The following is a 20,150-nucleotide window of genomic DNA, read 5'->3' on the forward strand; positions in this document are numbered from 1 at the left end:
GGCTTTCTCTGAGCTACAATGAATAGAAATTACAGCTTGTGAATAGACACCTGAGTTTCTGCTTTCATCCTACGTGTTGTCTCTCTTACCTCTCTGCTGATTTTCTGCTCTTCCAGTCTTGTTCTGGCATCCATAAAGCTTCCCTAAAACTTGGGATGTCCAACAGTCTTAAAATAACCCTTTCTGTAGGGTTTAAGTAGTGTGCAATTATAAGGATGGAGCTGTGTACACAGCACTGCAAAAAAGTGTTTGTGGTGCTTCCTAAAATGTTTACCAGCAGTAACCAAGAGCCAGCTCTTCCCACCTTCGCCCTTCTTTTCCTGATTTTTCCTCCCCACCAACCAAAAGTGAAGAGATAACGAAGGTGTAGCTGTCTGACCTGTGAATGAAGCTGACAGAAAGGACGCTTAATACTGTAAAGGATTTTCATTAAAAAAAATAAAGGTCAGTATGGCATTGGATTAAAAATTGGCTAAGTTGACAGATCAGGAAAAGGGTCCTTTTGATTGATTCCAGAGAGTATTTGTGCTAATCCCAATACTGTGGGGTGCTTTCATCATTGTCCCAGAAGTAAACAAAAAAAACCTGTTACTGATAGTAATTGCTAGCAGAATAGTAAGTGATAATGGAGCTCTTGCAACTTGCTCTGCAGGCACATTCAAACACACTGCGTCTTTAACGCAGCCAAAGGCAGAGCTGTATGCCAGAGAACAGGGAATTCAGGCTATGCCTTATGAAAGAGGGCCTGTATCCTGGAAAGCAGCACTTTTGAGAAGTCTGTAGTGGGCAAGCAACTGCACACCAGCTTCCAGCGCAATGCCGAGGAGCAGTGGCACTGAGACTGGCATCCTGGCACGTATGAAAAAGGAACAGGAGGAGAGGAAACTTGCCTCAGTGAACAGGCTTGGTGCCCCTGATACTTGAAATAATGTACACAATTAGGTGCTAGTGCTTGTAAAGGGAAAATGTTGAAAAGGGAAGAGGATGTTAAATAGGGCAGCAAAATTTACCTGAGGGCTGAAGGAAATGCCCTACGGTGCAATTTACTTCAGCAATATTTTGTTTATGAAATTAATGTTAAGGGATGACTTGGCTGATGTACAAGATACAGAGGGGGGGATTGATATAGCTTATGGTTGTGCTGCCATCGAGAGGGACCTTGACAGGCTGTAGAAATGGGCTGTCAGGAACATTATGAAGTTCAGCAAAGTGAAGTGCAAAGTTCTGCCTCTAGGGAGGAATAACTCCAGGTACCAGGATGGGCTGGGGAAAACCTGCCGGAAAGCAGCTCTGCAGAAGAAAGCCCTGAGGATCCTGGTGGACCAGCAATGCACCCTTATGGCAAAGACCACTGATGACCTACTGGGCTGCATTAGGCATCGCATTACCAGCAGGGTGATGGAGATGATCCTTTCCTTCTGCTCAGTCCTGGTGAGACACACCTGGAGTGCTGGGTCCAGTTCTGGCCTGGCCACTAAAACGAACAACAGATGCTCTCCCTTTTCTGAAGGGGAGAGAAGTAAAAGAGAGCATTCGTCATTAGTTTTAGTGGCTGGCCCAGCTCAAACCACAACACCAGTACAAGACACATGGACTTACTGGAGCAGGTCCAGTAAAGGGCCATGAAGGTAGTTAAAGCCTCGGAGCACCTGATACACAAGGGGAGGCTGAGAGAGCTGGGAGCATTCAGCCTGGAGGACAGAAGGTGTATAGATGCCTATGGGAGGGAGTGAAGAAGATGGAACCAGGCTCTTCTCAGTGGTGGCCAGTGACAGGACAAAAGGCAGTGAGCACAAACTGAAATCCAAGAAATCCCATTTAAACATAAGGTTTTACAGTGAGGATGATCAGATGCTGGAATAGGGCTCTTAGATTGTGGAGTCTCCGTCACTGAAGATACTAAAAACCCAACTGGACAAAGCACTGGCATCCTGCTCTAGTAGCCTCTGCTCTGAGTAGTGGGGGGTCTACTAGGTGATCTCCAGAGATCCTTTTCCACCTCAGCCACTCTGTGAGATGATTCTGGTATTAAAGGACTGCTTACATAGTTGAACTTGAGCATGTCAAGAACTTACTACTGAAAGTTGAAACAGTGCAAACTCAAAGTGAAAATGAAGACTTTTTTTTCTTTAAGTGACAGGAAGATAATCACGAGTTGATACCTTCAAGTTTTGACAGAATGGGTGTTTTGCTGTGTAATCTCTCTGCAGAGTTATGCTCTGTAATTTCAGCTCTGAACAGCCTTGAGGTCAGCAAGTCCATCTGCCTGCTTTCTGGTAACAGCAACCACGTTTATGGTCCTTCCTGACAGGTGCTTGCTCATTTAACTTTCTCATAACAGAGATTCTACAATTGCATGGCAATCTCTTCCTATCCTTGGCTACAAGGTAGTTCAATGTTACTAATTGCGTAACAACTAGCGGAAGGGTAGTGGTCTGTGATATGTAGAAAGTCAGATTCGTATTAGGAAGTCAGATTCTTTTCTCTGACTAAAGGCCGGGTTAGAGACAAAATCTCAATTAATTTCATTTTAAAATTTCAGACTGAAAGACAGTATACATTTTTCTGGAAAAGTTATCTCAAGGTATTTAGTTTAAGGAATACATAGTAAAGAAGACAAAGTAGAATGGACAGGTTGTGTCTGGTGTGGGTCAATTTTGACATGGAGTCAAGTCCTTGGTTCACTCTATGACCTAAGATGTTCTGCTCCACCAGAGCCAAAACAGCAACTTTCTCTTCGTTTCCCCTAGAAACTTATTCTCTGTGATGATTAATTTGTTTTGGATGTAGTCTTGTAAATTAGGCTATCACACCAGCTTTTTAGATTGTCCCCTCCATGGTACGACAGAATTTACCCAGATGTGGAAAAAAAAAATAAATATTTAATCTATCAAGGCTCGTTTGCTTTTTTTCATGAACTGTTGTTTGTCATCTTGTCTTGTTTTTATTCCCTCTCTGTCACTGGGAATAAGTAAACCTTGCCTTTTGAACCAAATAGTTTATCTTCATTTAGCCAGCACTACCAGGTTATTCTGCTCTTTGGTGCGACCGATGGAGTGATAAAACACTGCCGAGGTAGGATGTGCATCACTGCGAAAGCTCAGTGGATTAGTTGTTCTTTGTGACATTACACAGAATTTAAAACACGAAGAGCTCAGCTATCTTTGTGCTGTTTCAGCCACGTAAGCCATCTGCTGCCAAAACTGATTGGTGAAATAATAGTATATGCAACAGCTGCCTACCTTGACATAGGGAGGGAGGAAATCATCAGTTCCTCGAGTTCAGCAACCCAGGCTGGGTGAAAACTGAATTCTTTTTGTAGTCAAAGAAAAGTGCTGTGAAGAAAACTTCTGACGGCAGTACCAGCTCCTGATCTAGGATGAAGGGGGCCGTCAGCCACAGCTGGGGTCTCTAGGTCCCTGCTACCTGTGATTCTCTCCCTCGCTTTCTTCTTACATGCTTTTATCTATTTCTTTGACTTTCTGCTGATTTGGAGCCTCTTTTCTGACTGCTTCTAGGAATAGTTGCTTTTGGAGATGTAAACCGTGTTTCCTGGTTCTTGGGCACTTGTTATTTATTTTTGTTACTCTGAGGTTTGGTATGTGGAGGAGGTTATTGTGTTAACTTCTTCAAGGTTACCTAAGGATTTTATTGTGGTTTTTTTTTTTTTTATGTGATACTAGTAATTTCTTTTTCAAAACTGTACCTTACTAACTTTTTGCAAATAATAAATAGGTCTCTCCATGCAAAGTCAGGATTATAGATATTGTAGGTGCAGAAATAACTTCTTAGGGTTAATCTGTTTGGACAATGTTGTGACCTCCTTAAAGTGAACTAAACCCCCCACAGTTTACATAATGTACAGAACTATCCTGTCTTACAGTAAATGCTTAGGACCTTACGTTATCTGACCGTCTGGCTCTGTAAGTGCAAATAATTACATGTCATCTGGGTCTGGTTGTCTCCTGAAAGTTTTTTGTCAACTTTCACAATGTCCTTTGGAATCTATATAATATTTTTATCACCCTAGATGGATTCAAAGTACATTTATTGCTTTTGGGGAATCCAGCTGTATGTTTTTATACTCATATGGAACTAGGTTAAGGAAGTACTTCAAAATTAAAGATTCTACTACTTTAGATCTGACTTTTTATAACTAATTACATTAATTGAACAAATAGTTAGATGTAAGAACCACCTTGCCTCAGGCAGTGCATTAAAAATACGGAGTCAAGATTGGTGTCGACTTTTTCTAAGACAGGATTCTCCTCCTTTGGGGGCATGAATACCCAACACTAAAACTCACGTGCACCTGAGTATTTAAAACTTAATGCCTTCTAGTTTGTAGCTCTCTGCTATAGTTTCTGAAGTGTTTGTGTACAGATCCTCTTTGTCATTAATTTTTGAAAGAATGTACAAGTTAGTTGGTTCCCTGTGAATCACCGGTCAGTAAGTGAAGTGATGCAGTCCCTCGGCACTGCCCTGGTATAACTCAGTATGGATATTTTACGTGGAGTGTAGGGAGGTGTGGGGTGCCCGGGTGGGAAATACTGAGCCACAGGCCTGTGCAGACAAGAACACTTGCACTCCAGAAACTTCATTGGTGTAATTCCTTTCTTGTAGGTGTCCTGTATCCAAGGAAAACAAAGCTCGAGATGCTGTGGCTTAGACTGGCAATTTAGTGAGCAAACTTTGTGATGCAAGCCCAATCTTGCATCATTACAGGGCATCTACACTGAGATAGCATTGGCATGGTTTTGTGAGTGCTCCTCCTTTTCCTTTTTCACTTCATACATATCAGATCCTATTAATTCCATCTTCCTAGAGAGTTTTATGACTATATTCTAAATGTTCTGTAAGTAAGGAATAACTGTCCTTCTGATTCATATGTCGATATATATGCCCTGTATACCACTACTTTAGTTTTTAACCTGTGTATCTTATTCTTCATGGTGTTTACTGGAATTTCCTCCAAGGAAGTTCATCCTATCGTATTCTCCAGCTCTCATAATGTCCTTCCTCCCCCCTCCCAGGGCTTGTTTGTTTAGTAGACAATTTGGCAGACAACTGACAGCATTCAAAAGTTTTTCCTTTTTAAGTAGCTGTGCTAATTTCTACATGTAGAGTGGAAGTCACTATTGGAACTAATCCAATCACAATCTTATTTTGAAGTTAATGACTTTTAAAAGAGTACTTTTAAAAATAGTCCTTAAACACAAAAGACAAAATAATCTTTAGAATGTATTTTGAGACTGACTGCTTTGCGATGGTTTTTCTTTGGGACCAGCCTTATAACGATACGGAAGTTTTATTTCCCTCGTTCCAGTTCAGTTTTAGCCTCCCCAGTCAGGAGGCTGAAAGTCTCCCGAAGGGCTGCAACACAGCAAGCATTGCCGCCACCACATGAAGAGGTGGTGCCTCATCACACACCCTGTGTATTTAAACTATCACTTTCTTATTTGGCTTACTTTGATCTCGATGGGTAGCATTAGTAGTGGACCTGTGTCGGTATAATTATAACACGTATATGCAATACCAAGAAGTCTCTTATGCAGCCATTCTCTTGCCACGTCCTCCCCCACCACGCACTTGTTTGAGAGTTCAGCATCAGGCCTGTTTTATGACAGTCTTTTTTTCTTCAAAGGATGTCTGTGGTGAGAAATTACTGACGTGAACTGCAACTGAAAACCCCCGAGCTCTGCTCTGGAGGCAGCAGCCTTGCTGTAGTGGTATCTTTGGGAACGGGGCAGGGCGAATGGCTGGTAGCTTTGAGACACCAGTTTGCAGGACCAGACTGGCGTTAAAACCTGCTGGTGGCAGGGCTAGCCTTGCCACCATGGCCCTGGCCATGCTCACACTGCTCCCAGCCACCCCAAAAACCTGCAGTCAGGGTTCCCTCCCCTCTGCCTCCAGGTGCTGCTTGGTCTGCCTGTGCTTCTGCGTGCATGTCTCGGCTGTCTGTCAGTATGTTTTCTGGAGGTTTTGTCTACAGAGCTTCCACCTCGACCAGGCAGGTGTGTGCAGCTCAGCCTCCAGCAGCCGTTGGGACGGGGGAGTAGCTGTTGGACGGAGCGGTTTTCAGGACAGCTGAGAGGCACGCGTGTTCCTCACCTGGGGCCGTTCAGCAGTTGAGATGAAAACTGGGTGCAGCTTCCTGAAAACAACTTTTCATATTTCGACATGAAGCAGTAACTGGAGTCTTCAAGCTTCGTGCAGTACAACGCCATTGCTTCCAGTAAGAAGTAATTGTTTCATATTTGGTGGAAAAAATTGCAATAGAAAGGTCTCGGGTGATTCATTTCCTATGCAGCATAGGTGTAATTCTGTTAGTTTGAGGCCTGAAACGTCGTGGCTTGTGCTTTGGTTTATTTCTTGCACAACCATTGTAATGTCCTTCCCCTTCTAGTGCAAAGAAAATATGAAGTACAGCACCAGTGTAGGAGAATAAGACGAGCTGCATGTTTTAGCGGTGGCTATTATAATTGACTGCAAGCTTGATGGGGCGTAGGCTGATCCCACGGCATCCGAGTAGACCGATGAGCGGAAAATGGAATAACATCAAACGCGTTGTCTACTTACCTCAGCATCTAAGTTACGTTAGTGGTGGTGGCTGTGAGATACTCTGACCTTCTGGCAAGTCAGCCCCCCATGAGATACCAGGGTGAAAATCAAAGGGAATTAGTACCTTGAGATTATAATCCTCCTTCGGTAAAAATGACTTGCCATAGGTCTAGGCAGAAACGACCAATTTTTATTGCTGTGTTTCGCTACTTTCTTGGTTTGGTTCAGGTGACTGTGTTTAATTGAGAAGCGGTTGAAAATGTCCTTCTGTTCAGGCGGGATGGAGATGAGAGAAGTGTGAACTGCTACTGGGGTTGAGGCACAGGGCATCGATGCCCAGCGCTGCGAACGCGGGAATGAGCCCTCTCCGCTCGAACTGTTGAGCGCATCTGCAAGCTAATGTATGCCTTTCAGTGGGTGTTGAAAGTGTCATTGTGTGATGTTCTGCAGTAATGACTGACTGGGAGGCACTCGTGACACTTGCATTACTGCTTTCTGCATATTCAACCTGAGAAGGGAAAGCCATCGCTAAGGTTCCTCTGGCTTGGGTCCTATTTTCAAACAAGAATCCGCTGCTGAAACTTCACCACCCACATTTTAACTTTTTTGAGCTAAAAATAAGTTTTACGGTTTGGTATTTAAGCGCATACAGTTCGTGGCTTCCTTGACACTCCCGATACTTCTGATGGAATTGTGAAAATGGAAAATTGATGGCAATAGGATGGTTTAATTAGGCCTTGAAAGAAACTTCACCAGAGTAACGCTATTGCCTTGAGTTCTCAGGGTCAAATGCCTAATAAGAAGGGGCTGCAGATGATCAGAATGTAGTTTAATTTGATAATTGTGAGGTCCCTCTTATTGAATGATAAACTCAATTAAGACATTAAAAGGAGATTTTCTTTTAATATTCATCTACATTAAAAACGAGCAATTTGACTGTAGCTGAACGAATAATTTCAGTATAGGAGCTAGAGAAGAGTTTCCCTCAGTCAAAACTATAGTAAGCTGATACCTGATAAGCTGAAAAATAAGCTGATAGTTTAGGAAACACAAATTGGTACAGTGTAAAGGATTTTTTTTGTCCCCTCTTTACTACAGTTGCCATTTTCTGAGAAGAAAATTTGGGGCTTTTGTATTGGAGTAGGTTGATCAGGATGATTTCTGTAAGCTGTGTTTTCATTTGCTTTAAAATGCTTCTTTAAATGTTACTTTAAATACCAGCTGCTTGTCAATCAACTAATAATCCTGACTAATAAGTAGCGATATTTCAGATTCCTGTTCTTCTTTTTGTTGGTTTTACAATTTATTCAATTTTCAAGGCACTATTTTTTGTGTGTCTTTTTTTATGCTCTTACCTCAGTCTAATGAATAAGTTACATGTAAAACTTAATTTTGAGGTCACGTTTTCATTGAAGTGTCATTCCTGGACTTGTTCCTCTGTGTAGTGTAGTAGGGGAATGTGTACTGTTGACAGAGAAGTAATATTTTTGGGAAGAGTTGAGAGGACTTTTAGAACCCCCCCTTCAGAACATACTTAGTTACTGTTTTTCACATGCGAGTAGTTTAATTCCTAGCTATTTCTTTGTCTTCCTATTCTTTTCTTAAACCGCCTTTTTATGGTTTTATACTGTCAGAATTAACTACTTAAAACCAAGGGTAGTATGGTGCAAGTTATTGGTATCTGTATGTAGACCACTGAGGTAAATAATTCTTTATGGAAAACGGAAATCTCTCTCCCTTCCAGGAGCTTGGACTGCAAATTTATCTCCTCATTGCTCAACAGAAATAGGTGTGAAATGAGGAGTTGTCACTAGGAGCCCGTAGGCAGCCACTCTGATAGTCCTCTTGCATCTTTTTGCTGGCCTCGAGGATTTCCTCACTCGCGAGCTGACCTGCGGAGCTCAGCCCCTTCCTTTCCTGCTTAGAGCTTCTCCGCTTTCCTCTCTGCGCCTCTCCCCGTTTTTCGGTCTCTCCTGGTGTTAGCTGTAGTGTTTGCCATGCCCTCAACTGGGCACAGCCCTCTGGCAGGCATTCGGGGCTCTCCACATACCAGAGCTTGTTCATGTGAGCATGTTCAGAAGGCACAGCCTGCATCGCCTCGTTCTGTGAAGTTTTCCTAGCACATGAATATTTCTGTGCCTTCACCCCAAGGTGCCTTTTTTTCTTTGCTGCTTCTCTTGTATTCCTCCCTCACCAAGCTCCAGCTTAATTTACCCTTTCATGTAAAGTGTTTGCTTTCTTCTCTGCAGCTCCTGACCTCCAGAACAGCTTTCTAGAGTTCATGCCTCAGAACCTTGGCTTTTAAATTGTATTTTTAAGTGACTGCTTAATTTTGAAAACCTAGAGGAAAGCCTGTGGAAAGCGCGTCGGGATTGTTAAAGCGTCTGTGCTACGGCTTACTCGCTGCGGTCAAAATTTATCTGTGCTCTCTGGATAGGCTTGCATCCCCTCCCCGGTAATATCAGCATTGTGGTGACATACAGAAAAGCTGCCATTTTATCTGCCCCTAGCAATTTTAATATCTTCTGGAGACTATGCCAGACTTAGTCATCTGCCCTTGCTTAACTTGCCCAGCATAGTCTTCACTCTGAGACGCCGACGGAGACACAGCTGAGGGCTAAGACACACTTCTCTGGCTTGCTGCTTGGTTCCCTGTCGGCTATCACTTAATACACACAATTTATTCCTTGCTATGCTTGGTCATTTCCTATTTTCCCTGCTCAGTCAACCCTAAACGGGAGCTGCTTTCCAACTCCTCATACCGTTTATTTGGAATCGGTTATTTTATCTTCTGTCCTCCTCTCAGCAGACTTTGTCCCAGTTTACTTTCGCTCTCATTCCGAGTTCGGCTTTTGTCCCTTTGTATTTAAATCAGACTGCTGCTGCTCTAATATACCCTGAATGCCTGCTAGGGGAGCAGGGGACTTAGATGTGTCTTGTCCTGGATGTGACCTCCCAGGAGATGGCACGTGCATGGCCTGGGCAGACCCAAGATCTGTGCTGCTTGCAGTTTGAAATGGAATTTGGCTGTTGATTTTTATATTGAAAATGTACCAGCTGTGCTTTTCCAAGTGTTTTTAAATTTGGAATTTTGAGGGAATAGAAAGGCACATGCCCGACTCAGATAATCCTTTGGTCAAGTTTGATGTGCCTGCTAAAGCATAACAAGTGCAGCAATATTTCAGACAAAGGGTTTTCAGAAGGTTGCACAGGTAATGTAATTTTTCTCAGGTCCGTCTCTTGCAAACAGTGCAACTGTCTCGCATGCAGTAATAAAGCTGAGAGAGACATCTAGCAGGAAAAATTTCAAATGCGCATAGTTTGGCAAAGTTATGCTCCATGGTTTTATCATTGGAAAGAATTAGAGGACGTTTTACTGCTGCTTCTTCCATCAAACTTAGAAACACATGCCTCGTAGAAAATGAGGCTTTGGTTTGACACGGTGTGGTCTTCAAGAGCTGATGCTGGCTGTCCCCCGCCACGCACTTCCCTCTCTGCTATCTTGACAAAACCCCGTGCTGGCTGTTACCACATGCTTCGCACTTTGCTATCTGTTATGCTCTTACAAGGTAACGCTCTGACTTTTTCCTTTTTTCTTTTTGATTGGTGCCACTTTCTTTCCCCAAGAGCTGAAGCTGATTGCTGTGTGACACAAAAGCGAAGCCGCTCGAATGCCAAGCTGATGCCCCAAGGGGGATGGAGGGTGTCCCACTGCTCCTGCTCTGCAGCTCTCAATGCGGACAAGTTACCCGGCAAGGAAAAACCCTGCAGAAAATCCCTCACTTGTGTTGTGGAGGAGAGTTAGGTTTCTGCTGGTTGTGACCCCTTGAGCCAGCTCCCTGTGGGGTCTGATGAGGACCCATCCGTCAGTCAGGCACTGCCTGCACCAGGGGGTGGCCCAGGCATGGTGGGAAGATGCAGGAGAAGAGGTGGTGGCCACAACCTGTTAGACCCAGGTAGCTGTGAGGTCAAAAGAGCCCATTAAGAGGGATGGGCTATAATTTCCCAATTGCACCTCTTCCACCCCTTTTTCAGTTCATGTTAAACCACATTTGCTTTTTTTCTGGTCTTCTGTAAGATTACCTGCCTCCAACCTCTTAAAAGTTAATCACCGAGACCGAGTATTGTAAAGTGAATTTCATCAGGTCCTGCCTACTTGAAAATACTTAGCTTATCCTAGTAGATTTTAAACTATTTTCCTATAGACACAAGTGTTCTTATGAAGACATTCTTGTGAGTTTGCCCCTAACATTAATTTTGGTAGCTATCTGAGGTTGTGGTGTTTGTGGTTTTTTTTTTTTTTTTTTTTTTTTTTTTTTTAAAGGGATTGAAGCTAAAAGGGGGTAACTACATCGGAGTCAAAGTGCCACCTGTTTTTTACTGTTCTGCACCGAACAGTGGATCCATAGTAGTATCTATATCAGCAGTTCCTTATAGTATCAAAAGAGAAAATGGAGTCAAAACAGTTGATGCCAAACATTTTAGGTCTCCACCAAGGGGTTAGATAGGTGTCTGGTTCAGATCAATAGGATGCTTTCCTGTCACTTTTGTGTCTCTTGCTGGATGTATCAATTTGTGGCTTTACCTGTCTCATTGCCCCGTGTGCTATATCATCCTTTCACGATCCCGCTGGGGAATCGGACTTACATTTATTGCACTCAAGTTTCAAGTCACTGAGAAGTTCTTAAGTCTCTATGCTTCCTGTCCCTCCCTGTCATCGGGATGTTTTGTGCTGGTGTCCTTTGACTTGCTACTTCTTAGCAGGCCCCATGCACTGTGTCAGAACATTCTGCATGCTATGATTGATCAAATAATGCAAATAAAGACAATACAAAGCTTGTACAAATACAGCAAATAATGACTATAGGGCTGTAGCAGAAATAAGTTATGCAAATCAAGATTTTTTTTTTTTAAGGGTTACTGATTCTGCTGATATCTGAATGGAGATTTTCAGTTTTCTCAAGGGAAGTCTGATATCAGAAAGCACTCTGAATAATTTTGCAGATGGGAGAGAGAAACTGTGAGTCACCCAGGATTTCTAGTGCAAAGGAAAAGGCCCTAGAAAATCTTTGGACTGTAAGTCAGAGAAGAAGAAATTGAGAGAATATAGCACTGCAATCCTGCATCTTGTTACGAAGTTTGTAAAACAGGAAGGGGAAGAAAGCACTTGCTGAGTGACGTGTAACATCTGGCCAGAAATTAAACATTCCTCAGCGTTTGCTAAAATTGCCTCTCAATAGTTTCACCAAGCTCTTTTAAACTCTTCTAAAATATTTTGCTCTGTCTCTCTCTCTCTCTCTCTCAGGTTTTCTGTGTGCTTCGTGCCCTACAAAATAACTATCTTGTAGTGCTCTCTCTGCCGTTTGGTATTTAGCCAGTATTATAGTTAATCTATAGTCCTGCACTGCCCGTAGCTCCGGTACGCTGGAGGGACCCACAAGAGCATGTTGTTTCTAACACCTTCTGACACACACGGACGGGCTTGTGCTGCTGCGTGCAGCCAAAAGATGCTGTTTACGTTCTCTCACTACCAAACCTGATTATTTGAAGTTCACAGGAGAAAGTTTTAAAGTGTTTAACCACAAAAGCAGGGGCAAAATACCATTGTTCGTGTCTGGCAAACAAGTTGAGACAAAAAGTTTTGCTGTGTCGTCCAAACGGGAGTTTCTGTTCTGATGGAGAGCGCTGCTGCAAATCTCTGGATTTTAAGTCTTTAGCATTTCCCCTCCTCCTCACACCTGGTTTTGAGATTCTCTTTTATCTTTAATTGTATCCCTTTGGCCTAGTCTTCCCACGCCCTGAATTGTTCCCTTTTCACCCCTCCTTCCTTTTCTCTTATAGTTCTCAGGGTGGAAAACCACTTACTTAGAAAAAAAGTGTGAAATGTATTTCTCCCTCTGGAATAGCTGTAATCTTAATTTAATCCAATTACATTGGCTAAACATATTAGCTGGATGCTTTTGTTAACAGTTGACCTTTTTAAAATCTGTGTCCTTGGATTACAGAGCTGATGTCTCAGGGAGAGGAGCAGAGGTGTTTCACGCCGATGGGCCGCTGGGAGCCCGCTGCCTGCCTTGGTTAGAAGGAGGCAATGAGTTCAGTTTTGCTTTGTCACCGGCAAATTAGTGCCTTGCCACTTTGCACAAAATATAGAGAAGAGTGGCATTGAGCACTCTGCATATGCTGGTGCGCCGCGGGCTTATACGAGTTTCGTCTGCTTTAACTCGCCTTTGAGTAAGCTTGAGGTTTGCAGGTGGAGTCCAGCACAAAGATGTTAGTTAGCAATCCATAAATAAGTGCATAAAAATCAAATTATTTAGAGCCTTCTGTAGGTCACAGACCCAAAGTAAAACACATACGCTAAATCCACAATACAGAAATAGCTGTCTAAAACTTCATAGCAGAATGTACTATTTTATTTTGGTTCACCGAGGAGAAGAATATGATGCAACCCTAAAGAGCAAGCAAATACAATACTCTGGCGAGGAGAAGAATATGATGCAACCCTTTGGGGCAAGTCTAAAGAGCAAGCAAATACAATACTCTGAATTATTCAACCTAATTGAATAAACAACATTCTTTGGAAACAGTTATTTGGCTGAACTTCATAAGACATAAACCATCTTTTTCTTCTTTTCCTGTATCTTCCCAGGTAATGGTCTTTCTATTGTTAGGATAACAAATATCTCCAGATTAAATTTCAGTAACTTGAGTAGTATGGTAGGGTATAGAATTGTTTCCAAAGATAGTAGATTGTGTTTCTGTCTAGGAGCAAAATTCATATTGGTGGTGGTTTTCATTGCAGTTTGTCTGTGTTGCACAGTTTAACAGTTTCATTCATTATTTTTATTATTCAAGATGTACATTTTTTTTTTTGAGCTGAATGCAACATTTAGCTGATTTTCGGGCATCATCTTTTTGATGCTACTTTTACTCCACCTTGCTTTTACGTAGGCAGCTTTAATGAAAATGTGCTAGTTAATGTGAAATAAATGTAGCAGTTGTGCTTTCAATGAGGACAAAAATTACTGAGAAGCAGAGAACAGTTGTCTAATGCTGGTCTTGATGTCATGCCTTATATTTCATTGGTGAAAGGTTTATAGTGGTGGAAGTTGCTGGTTCTCTCAAAGCCATCCTTTCAAATGGTGAAGGAAAACCATAACTTGCGCTAATACTACCTGTGCACAAACGTATACGGATATAAAGGGTTTTTAAAAAGGAATGTGACTTTGTGAGCGCAAACGTGCATGTACTTGAGAGATGCTCTTTGGTTTTCTTAACTGAAATGTTCTCAACTCAAGTGAGGGTAGAAATCTTTCATATGTATTTAAGAAGGTTCAGACTAGACTGAAGTAGATCATACAACTGTCATTCAGCTTTTCAAATTTAAAAAATTGCTCAATTTTCAAATAAGCCCCCATCAACCTAGCCTTTGAGAGTGACATATTTAAGTCCACCTTAGGAATCCAGTAAATATTCAGATTCCCTTGTGATGAATATGGGGTATGAACCTGTAGTGATACCTTGCTGTGAAAAGTTCACATCTGTCTGCCTTTCCTATAGCCCTAATATTATGTTAGATAAAGTGAAATATACTTCTTAAAAATCCATCGATTAAAATAAAATTGTGTTTTTTAACAGGCAAAACGAAGGCTGGAGCTAGGAGAAAGTGGCCACCAGTATCTTGCTGAAGGACTAAAGACTCCAAAGGGGAAAGGAAGAGCTGCGACAAGAAGTCCGGATAGTCCAAAAAGTAAGGGAACTAGTAACACACTGTATAGCACAGAGGTGTTTTTTTTTTTTTTATTTTACCAGCTTGAGATCAGAGCGAACCAGTACAACAGGCTGCGTTACCTAGCTAAGAGAGTGGGTTTATTGCTCCCCTCACCTAGCTGGATGTGCATGCAACATTCTCAACCCCACAGCCAGGCAGCGCACAACAAGTTTGCAGCAAAACAAGTTTGCAGCGTGGTCCAGAGCTGCTGAGAGGCTGCAAAGGCTCCTGGCTGCTGGGTCTGTCCTTCTGCCTGCCGGGCAGCCTGCGGCCTCTCCATCCAGGACCTCCTCTTCAGCCAAGGGCATGAGGTTGGGGATGCTTAGGAGAGGGGGATGCTTAGGAGAGGGGGATGCTTAGGAGAGGGGGATGCTTAGGAGAGGGGGATGCTTAGGAGAGGGGGATGCTTAGGAGAGGGGGATGCTTAGGAATCAAGATATTCTGATGGGATCAAATGCCATTATTAGACAAGGCTCATCAGGCCAGCCTCCTCCTTCCCTGCTAAATGTACAGCAGCTGATCGGCAGGGATTCTTCTCCCAGACAGGGATTTGCAAAGAGCGGTAGCTGTGCCCCGGCGGTGTTGCAGGCTAAATGCTTTTTGCGGGCTCCGATCTTCCTCCTCTCCCTGCAATATGACGAGATTATTGCTGCTACTGCTTACTTGCTGCAAGTATTAATTTTTGCACATCTTGTGTTGCCTCGGGCAGTAGTTTTCTTGCAACAGGAGCTGGGGGGTGTAGCCTTGTCATCTCGTTTGGGGGATTTCAGCAGAATTAGGCTTGCAGAGAGAGAGGAATGGGGAAAGGGGAGGACTGGGTCAGCAGTGGTGGTGATGGGAGAGCAAGAGACCTGAAGGGGTGTTTGTCCCTCCTCACCAGTCTAAGTCTTGTTTCTGTTGAGGCTGATGGGAAAAGTGAAATTAGCAGAAGTCACAAACTTAAAGTGGACAAGTTAAACTACCACGGTTGCTTTAGTTAAACTAAACTTCATTAAGCTAAACAAAGTCTGTTTTAAACTGAAGTGTGTTCTCACAGAAGTTCAGTACCATTCAGAGCGTAGGATGCTGCTGCAGTGTCTGTTGAGAAGTACAGAAGACTTCCTGCTGCATGACCAGGAGCACATGCCATTTTCAGTGGGGATCAAGTAGCCCCTTGCCCTTCTCACTCTGATCCTCTTACTCTTTTCTAAAATCCAAAGGAAAAACAAACAAACAAACAGAAACCACCCTGCTCCAAATTTGCAAGGTCACCTAGCTGATGTGGATATTCCTCGGTGTCCCAGTGCAGACAAGCCCTGAATCTACCAAAAAAATGAGATACAGCAGGTTCTTTTTGCAAACAGGCCGTGACTTGGTTTTCATTGAAAAGCCATCATATTCTTCAAAATATTTCATGGTAATCTATAGGTTCGCTTTCAGGTAGAATTTCAGTTTTGACTGACTTCTGCAATTAAGTGTGGGACGTCAACCTTGAGAAAATGAAAATGACCACCAGATCAGCCTAAGATCCATCCTGCATAATGTTTGACCTCACCTGAAGCAAATGAAAGGTTTGAGGTGTACAGTAAAGGTTTTGCGAACAGGGAAACTTTTAACCCGGCAGACTTCTAATAAAGCCCTTGACACAAAGGCTTTGAACGTTTAGAATTAGAAATTATTCTGATCTACCTATTTAAACTCTTAAGAGCTCATCTATTGAGTGCACAGTTGCCACATTTGTGCATGAAAAAAGCGAGTTGTCTAGTAAGATCCAAGCTGTTTGCTGACCTCTAATTTAAAATAAGTGGGTACTCTTGCCTGGTTTGAGCATTGTTTGGTTATGGAGAGATGATGATTATAAATTGTATCTTGCGTCAATCTCCTCTAATTCACTTGAGTTTTCTGTAAGCTGTGGAGTCTGGCGCTGATGGAATCTGTCATTGTGTTCACCCACTGAAGTACACCTAAGTCCTGCTTAATTGCATGTGAAACACTTATCTTACAAGAGGGGAAAATCAAACCCTGATGAAAGCTGGCTATCAGCCTGATGAAGGAGCATCATAGGGGAATTTTTGGTATTGCTGCCAGGATAAATAGATACTAAAAATACTATGAAGAATTCACATAGTGAAAGTCTAAGTCGAGTATTGCTATATGTATCCGTCAGACTAATGGAAATATTTGCATTTAAAAAAATGTATGTATTTGCTCATGTACCTGTGACTTTTGGAAAAGTACATTTTGAAATACAAATAAATACCCAGTGGTAAGTTGTGTCTTAATGCAGAGGTTTGAGAGATTTCTTTAGTAAAAACTAAAGAAGTATCTGTAATATGTATCCTTTCATTTCTGGATGCTGCTTTTGGAACTAAAAGGAGAAAATTTATTTATCTGGGTTTGGTTTTTTTTCTTCCTTTCCAAGCCCCAAAATCTCCTTCAGAAAAGACTCGGTATGATACATCACTTGGCCTTCTTACAAAGAAGTTCATTCAGTTGCTGAGCCAATCTCCTGATGGGGTCTTAGATTTGAACAGAGCGGCTGAGGTCCTCAAGGTGCAAAAAAGGAGGATTTACGATATCACCAATGTACTGGAAGGCATCCATCTCATTAAGAAAAAATCCAAAAACAACATTCAGTGGATGTGAGTATTCATTTTCATTTTCCATTCCTAAACTGATTTCACTGTCACAGAGCAGCAGTGTTTTTCTTCTCCCACCTTCCATTCTAACACTTTGCTCCAAGCAATCATCCAAAACGCCTTCTATCAGGATAAAGCTTTCTTTTTCTGTTAAGACAGCTTTTCAGTGTATAAATAGCATTTGTCAGGGAAATTGGAAACCAGCATTTTGTCTGAATACTGGATTAACTCATTTGCTTCTGCAAGTGGAGTAAGTTTTCAGGTACATATCTGTACCCTACTGCCTTGCTTGGTCTTCTTCAGGGTGTTAGAGGAAAGGGGAGTTAAAAGCAAGATTTTGTAAGCACTTAGAAATATTCAACTTTTCCATCTTGGTGGCAGTTCCAGAATGTGTTGTCGTGATAAAAAGACGCTTTTTCTGGAAAGCGTAGTTTATGCCGAGTCGCTATGGGCGGCCGTAGGGAGAAGGGGCTAAAGGACTTGATCTGCAGTGTGAAATCCTGCCTCTTCCCTTTCCCATAGCACAGGGCCAGGTTTTACAAATGTTGTCTTCCTTCTTTGTATCCGTAGGGGCTGCAGCCTGTCGGAGGACGGTGGCATGCTGGCACAGCGTCAAGGCCTCACGAAGGAGGTGACCGAACTGACTCAGGAAGAGAAGAAACTGGATGAGCTAATCCAAAGCTGCACCCTGGACCTCAAGCTGCTAACAGAGGACTCGGAGAATCAGAGATATCCTTTTTTTGCCAAAAACCTCAGAGGTGGTCAGTCTGCTTGCTGTGCTCTGTAATACTAAGAGAATTCTTCTAATTAATACGATACAAAGCATCAGAAATTCGCAGAAGTTGGATAACAGGTTTTAATGTAGTTCTATGTAAAAGTTACTTAAGCCACTTGCGCCTGTAATGCTTCTGGAATGTCAGGGGAAAAAAAAAAAAGAGAGAAAGGTGGTGTATGAAGGAGCCCGTTAACATCCATGTTCACATAGAGTAGAACCAAGAATTCGACTGATTAATGAGTGACATCAAAAACCTGTGCTTTTTCAACTCTTTTGAGCCCACAGCAAACCCCATTTTTATGTGTGCGGAGATTATAAAGGCACACAGACAGCCTTTGCTAAGGTAACACAGATTTCTGTGGGTGTACTTATTACTTTTTTTTTTGAAATTAAACTGATGTATATAAATTAGACACAGAGAGGAAAATAAAGTTGGGGGTTAGTTTAGTGTGAAACTTGCAACAAATTTTTAGATTCCTCTGGTTACAGAATCTATAATACAATATCACAGATAAAGGTTTTATGAGCGCTCAAAATGTCTATTTTAGACTTTATTTCATGTATTAGCAATGCTCAAGGGCATAAGGTTCATATGACTTCTGGTATTTTGGCTGCTAATATCCCTTGTAAGTAACCAATTCTCATTTTCACTAGATTTCCAACCAATTAGCAACAGAAGAGAGTATTTTATTGAATGCTGATGTGAGAACTTTTTACTTTAAATAGTCTTGAAGAGCATCCAATAAGGTAAACTTATTCTCTGCTTTGAAGGATAGGAAATAACTATGGGAGTGTCAGTAAAAAGTAATGTGAACTATGTAAATATTGCCTTTTGATTGTGCTTGCATCTCAACATGTATGAAAGCAAGACCACCCAGTGGCATAGGGAGCAGGGTCAGCACTGCCTTGGTCCAGGAAGGGATTTAAGCAAAGCAAAACTGAGGGTTTGCAATTCTCTTTTTTTTTTTTTTTTTTTTTTCTCGTGTGGACTGCTGTGGTAGAGATCCCTGCCCCGCGGTTGCTGGCTCCCTTGGGGGTGGGCAAGGATGGATCAGCATTAGCCGCGTCTTGGCCTCGTGCTTTTGGATTTAGGAGAGCATATTCCCCAAATCCTTCTGTGAATCTTAAGTTTACTGATAATACTAGCAATTATTGAGGAAGGAATGTGGAAGTGCGAAACCTGGGGACGAATCTGAGTGCATCCCAGTATGGTCTTTTGCTCACCTCACTGAAGGTGACCTACTGAAGACTCGGAGAGCTGAGAAGGCCCTTCCTTTGCCTTATCTCTGAAGGCGAAGTTTCTGCTTTTGAAAATGCTTTTTCTTTTCACTGCATGATTAGGTAGTACCAAAACATTGTTTGTGCCTCGGCTGTGTGCTTCCTCTATATATAAATAGAATCAGAGAGTCACTGAGCGCTACCTTGAACGTTTTGGGGTATGCCCAGCATTAGCATGGGGAGCTTTTACCTACAGCAAGGAAGATTGTTGTTGTGTTTGAAAACTGTGCAATCTTTTCCTTTGTTCATATAGTGACAACCACTGTTGCTGTAATTGGTACTCTGCCTTTGCAAACCTCACTTAAACCTTACTAAAGGAGTGGTAGGAGCCTTGATAAAAGCCATTTGCCTGAAAGCTGACCTTTCGTTTTGATCCCTTTACTTTGCATTTGGTCCAAGTCAGATGTGAGATGTGTTGGCGTTTTGAGCTTGGGCAGTTTGTCTTACTGTATGGTAACAGTAGACATTTACCAAAATTGTTCACATTTACACCACCCCAGAAATATAATAATAAATTAGGCTCTTTATTTGTATGGCATAAATATTATGCTAGACACCTCATGGATGACAAAACTAAAGAGCTGGAAGGGCCTGCATGTGATTGTGGCCATTTCACTGTTTGTGACAGGTCAGTAAGTTAATGGTTACACAGGTCAGTAAGTGAGGCGCCACTGTGCAGTAACCCAACAAAACGCTCACGTTGATTTGGACAAATACATATTGAACAGCAAAATATTCATGTTCCTTCTGTGCTTATGCAGAAGTCAACTTTCTGCACGGTCAAGTTGTTTAAAGTAGCTGTGTGAGCAGTTTTTTGAAATAATTTCATATAATATAAATGAATAAATACATATATGAATATATAAATGTTTACAACCCCCCAAATGAAAATTGACATTATTATTTTATTGATGACTTCAAAAATAGATTGTGTATCTGCATCTGTAACATGCATCTGTAAATTCCTTTACATCTTTTCTGTGATTTCCAGTTCCCTGCATTTTCATAGCAAGTGTGTAAAAAAATCTTGCTTTACGCAGTCTACAAGTAATTGTGGGTTGTTAAGCTTTAGCTTATGTAGCTTTACCCACGTAAAGGAGAAGAGAAAGAAAGGCCTCTGCTATGGCAGGGGGGGTGGACTAGA

At 42.1% G+C, this 20,150-nt stretch overlaps 1 protein-coding gene across 1 annotated transcript in view; it reads left to right on the forward strand.

The window, feature by feature from the left end:
* Positions 1-20,150, forward strand: part of E2F3 (E2F transcription factor 3) — a 34,830-nt gene that overhangs the window by 8,316 nt on the left and 6,364 nt on the right. Inside the window, exons 2-4 of the mRNA XM_009895808.1 lie at positions 14,203-14,314; positions 16,737-16,956; positions 17,524-17,682. Of these exons, the coding sequence (XP_009894110.1) occupies positions 14,203-14,314; positions 16,737-16,956; positions 17,524-17,682 (491 nt within the window). The remainder of the gene's footprint in view (positions 1-14,202; positions 14,315-16,736; positions 16,957-17,523; positions 17,683-20,150) is intronic.

This window comes from Charadrius vociferus, unplaced genomic scaffold (genome assembly GCF_000708025.1).
Source record: "Charadrius vociferus isolate BGI_N301 unplaced genomic scaffold, ASM70802v2 scaffold422, whole genome shotgun sequence".
In the NCBI taxonomy this organism is placed as follows: Eukaryota; Metazoa; Chordata; class Aves; order Charadriiformes; family Charadriidae; genus Charadrius; species Charadrius vociferus.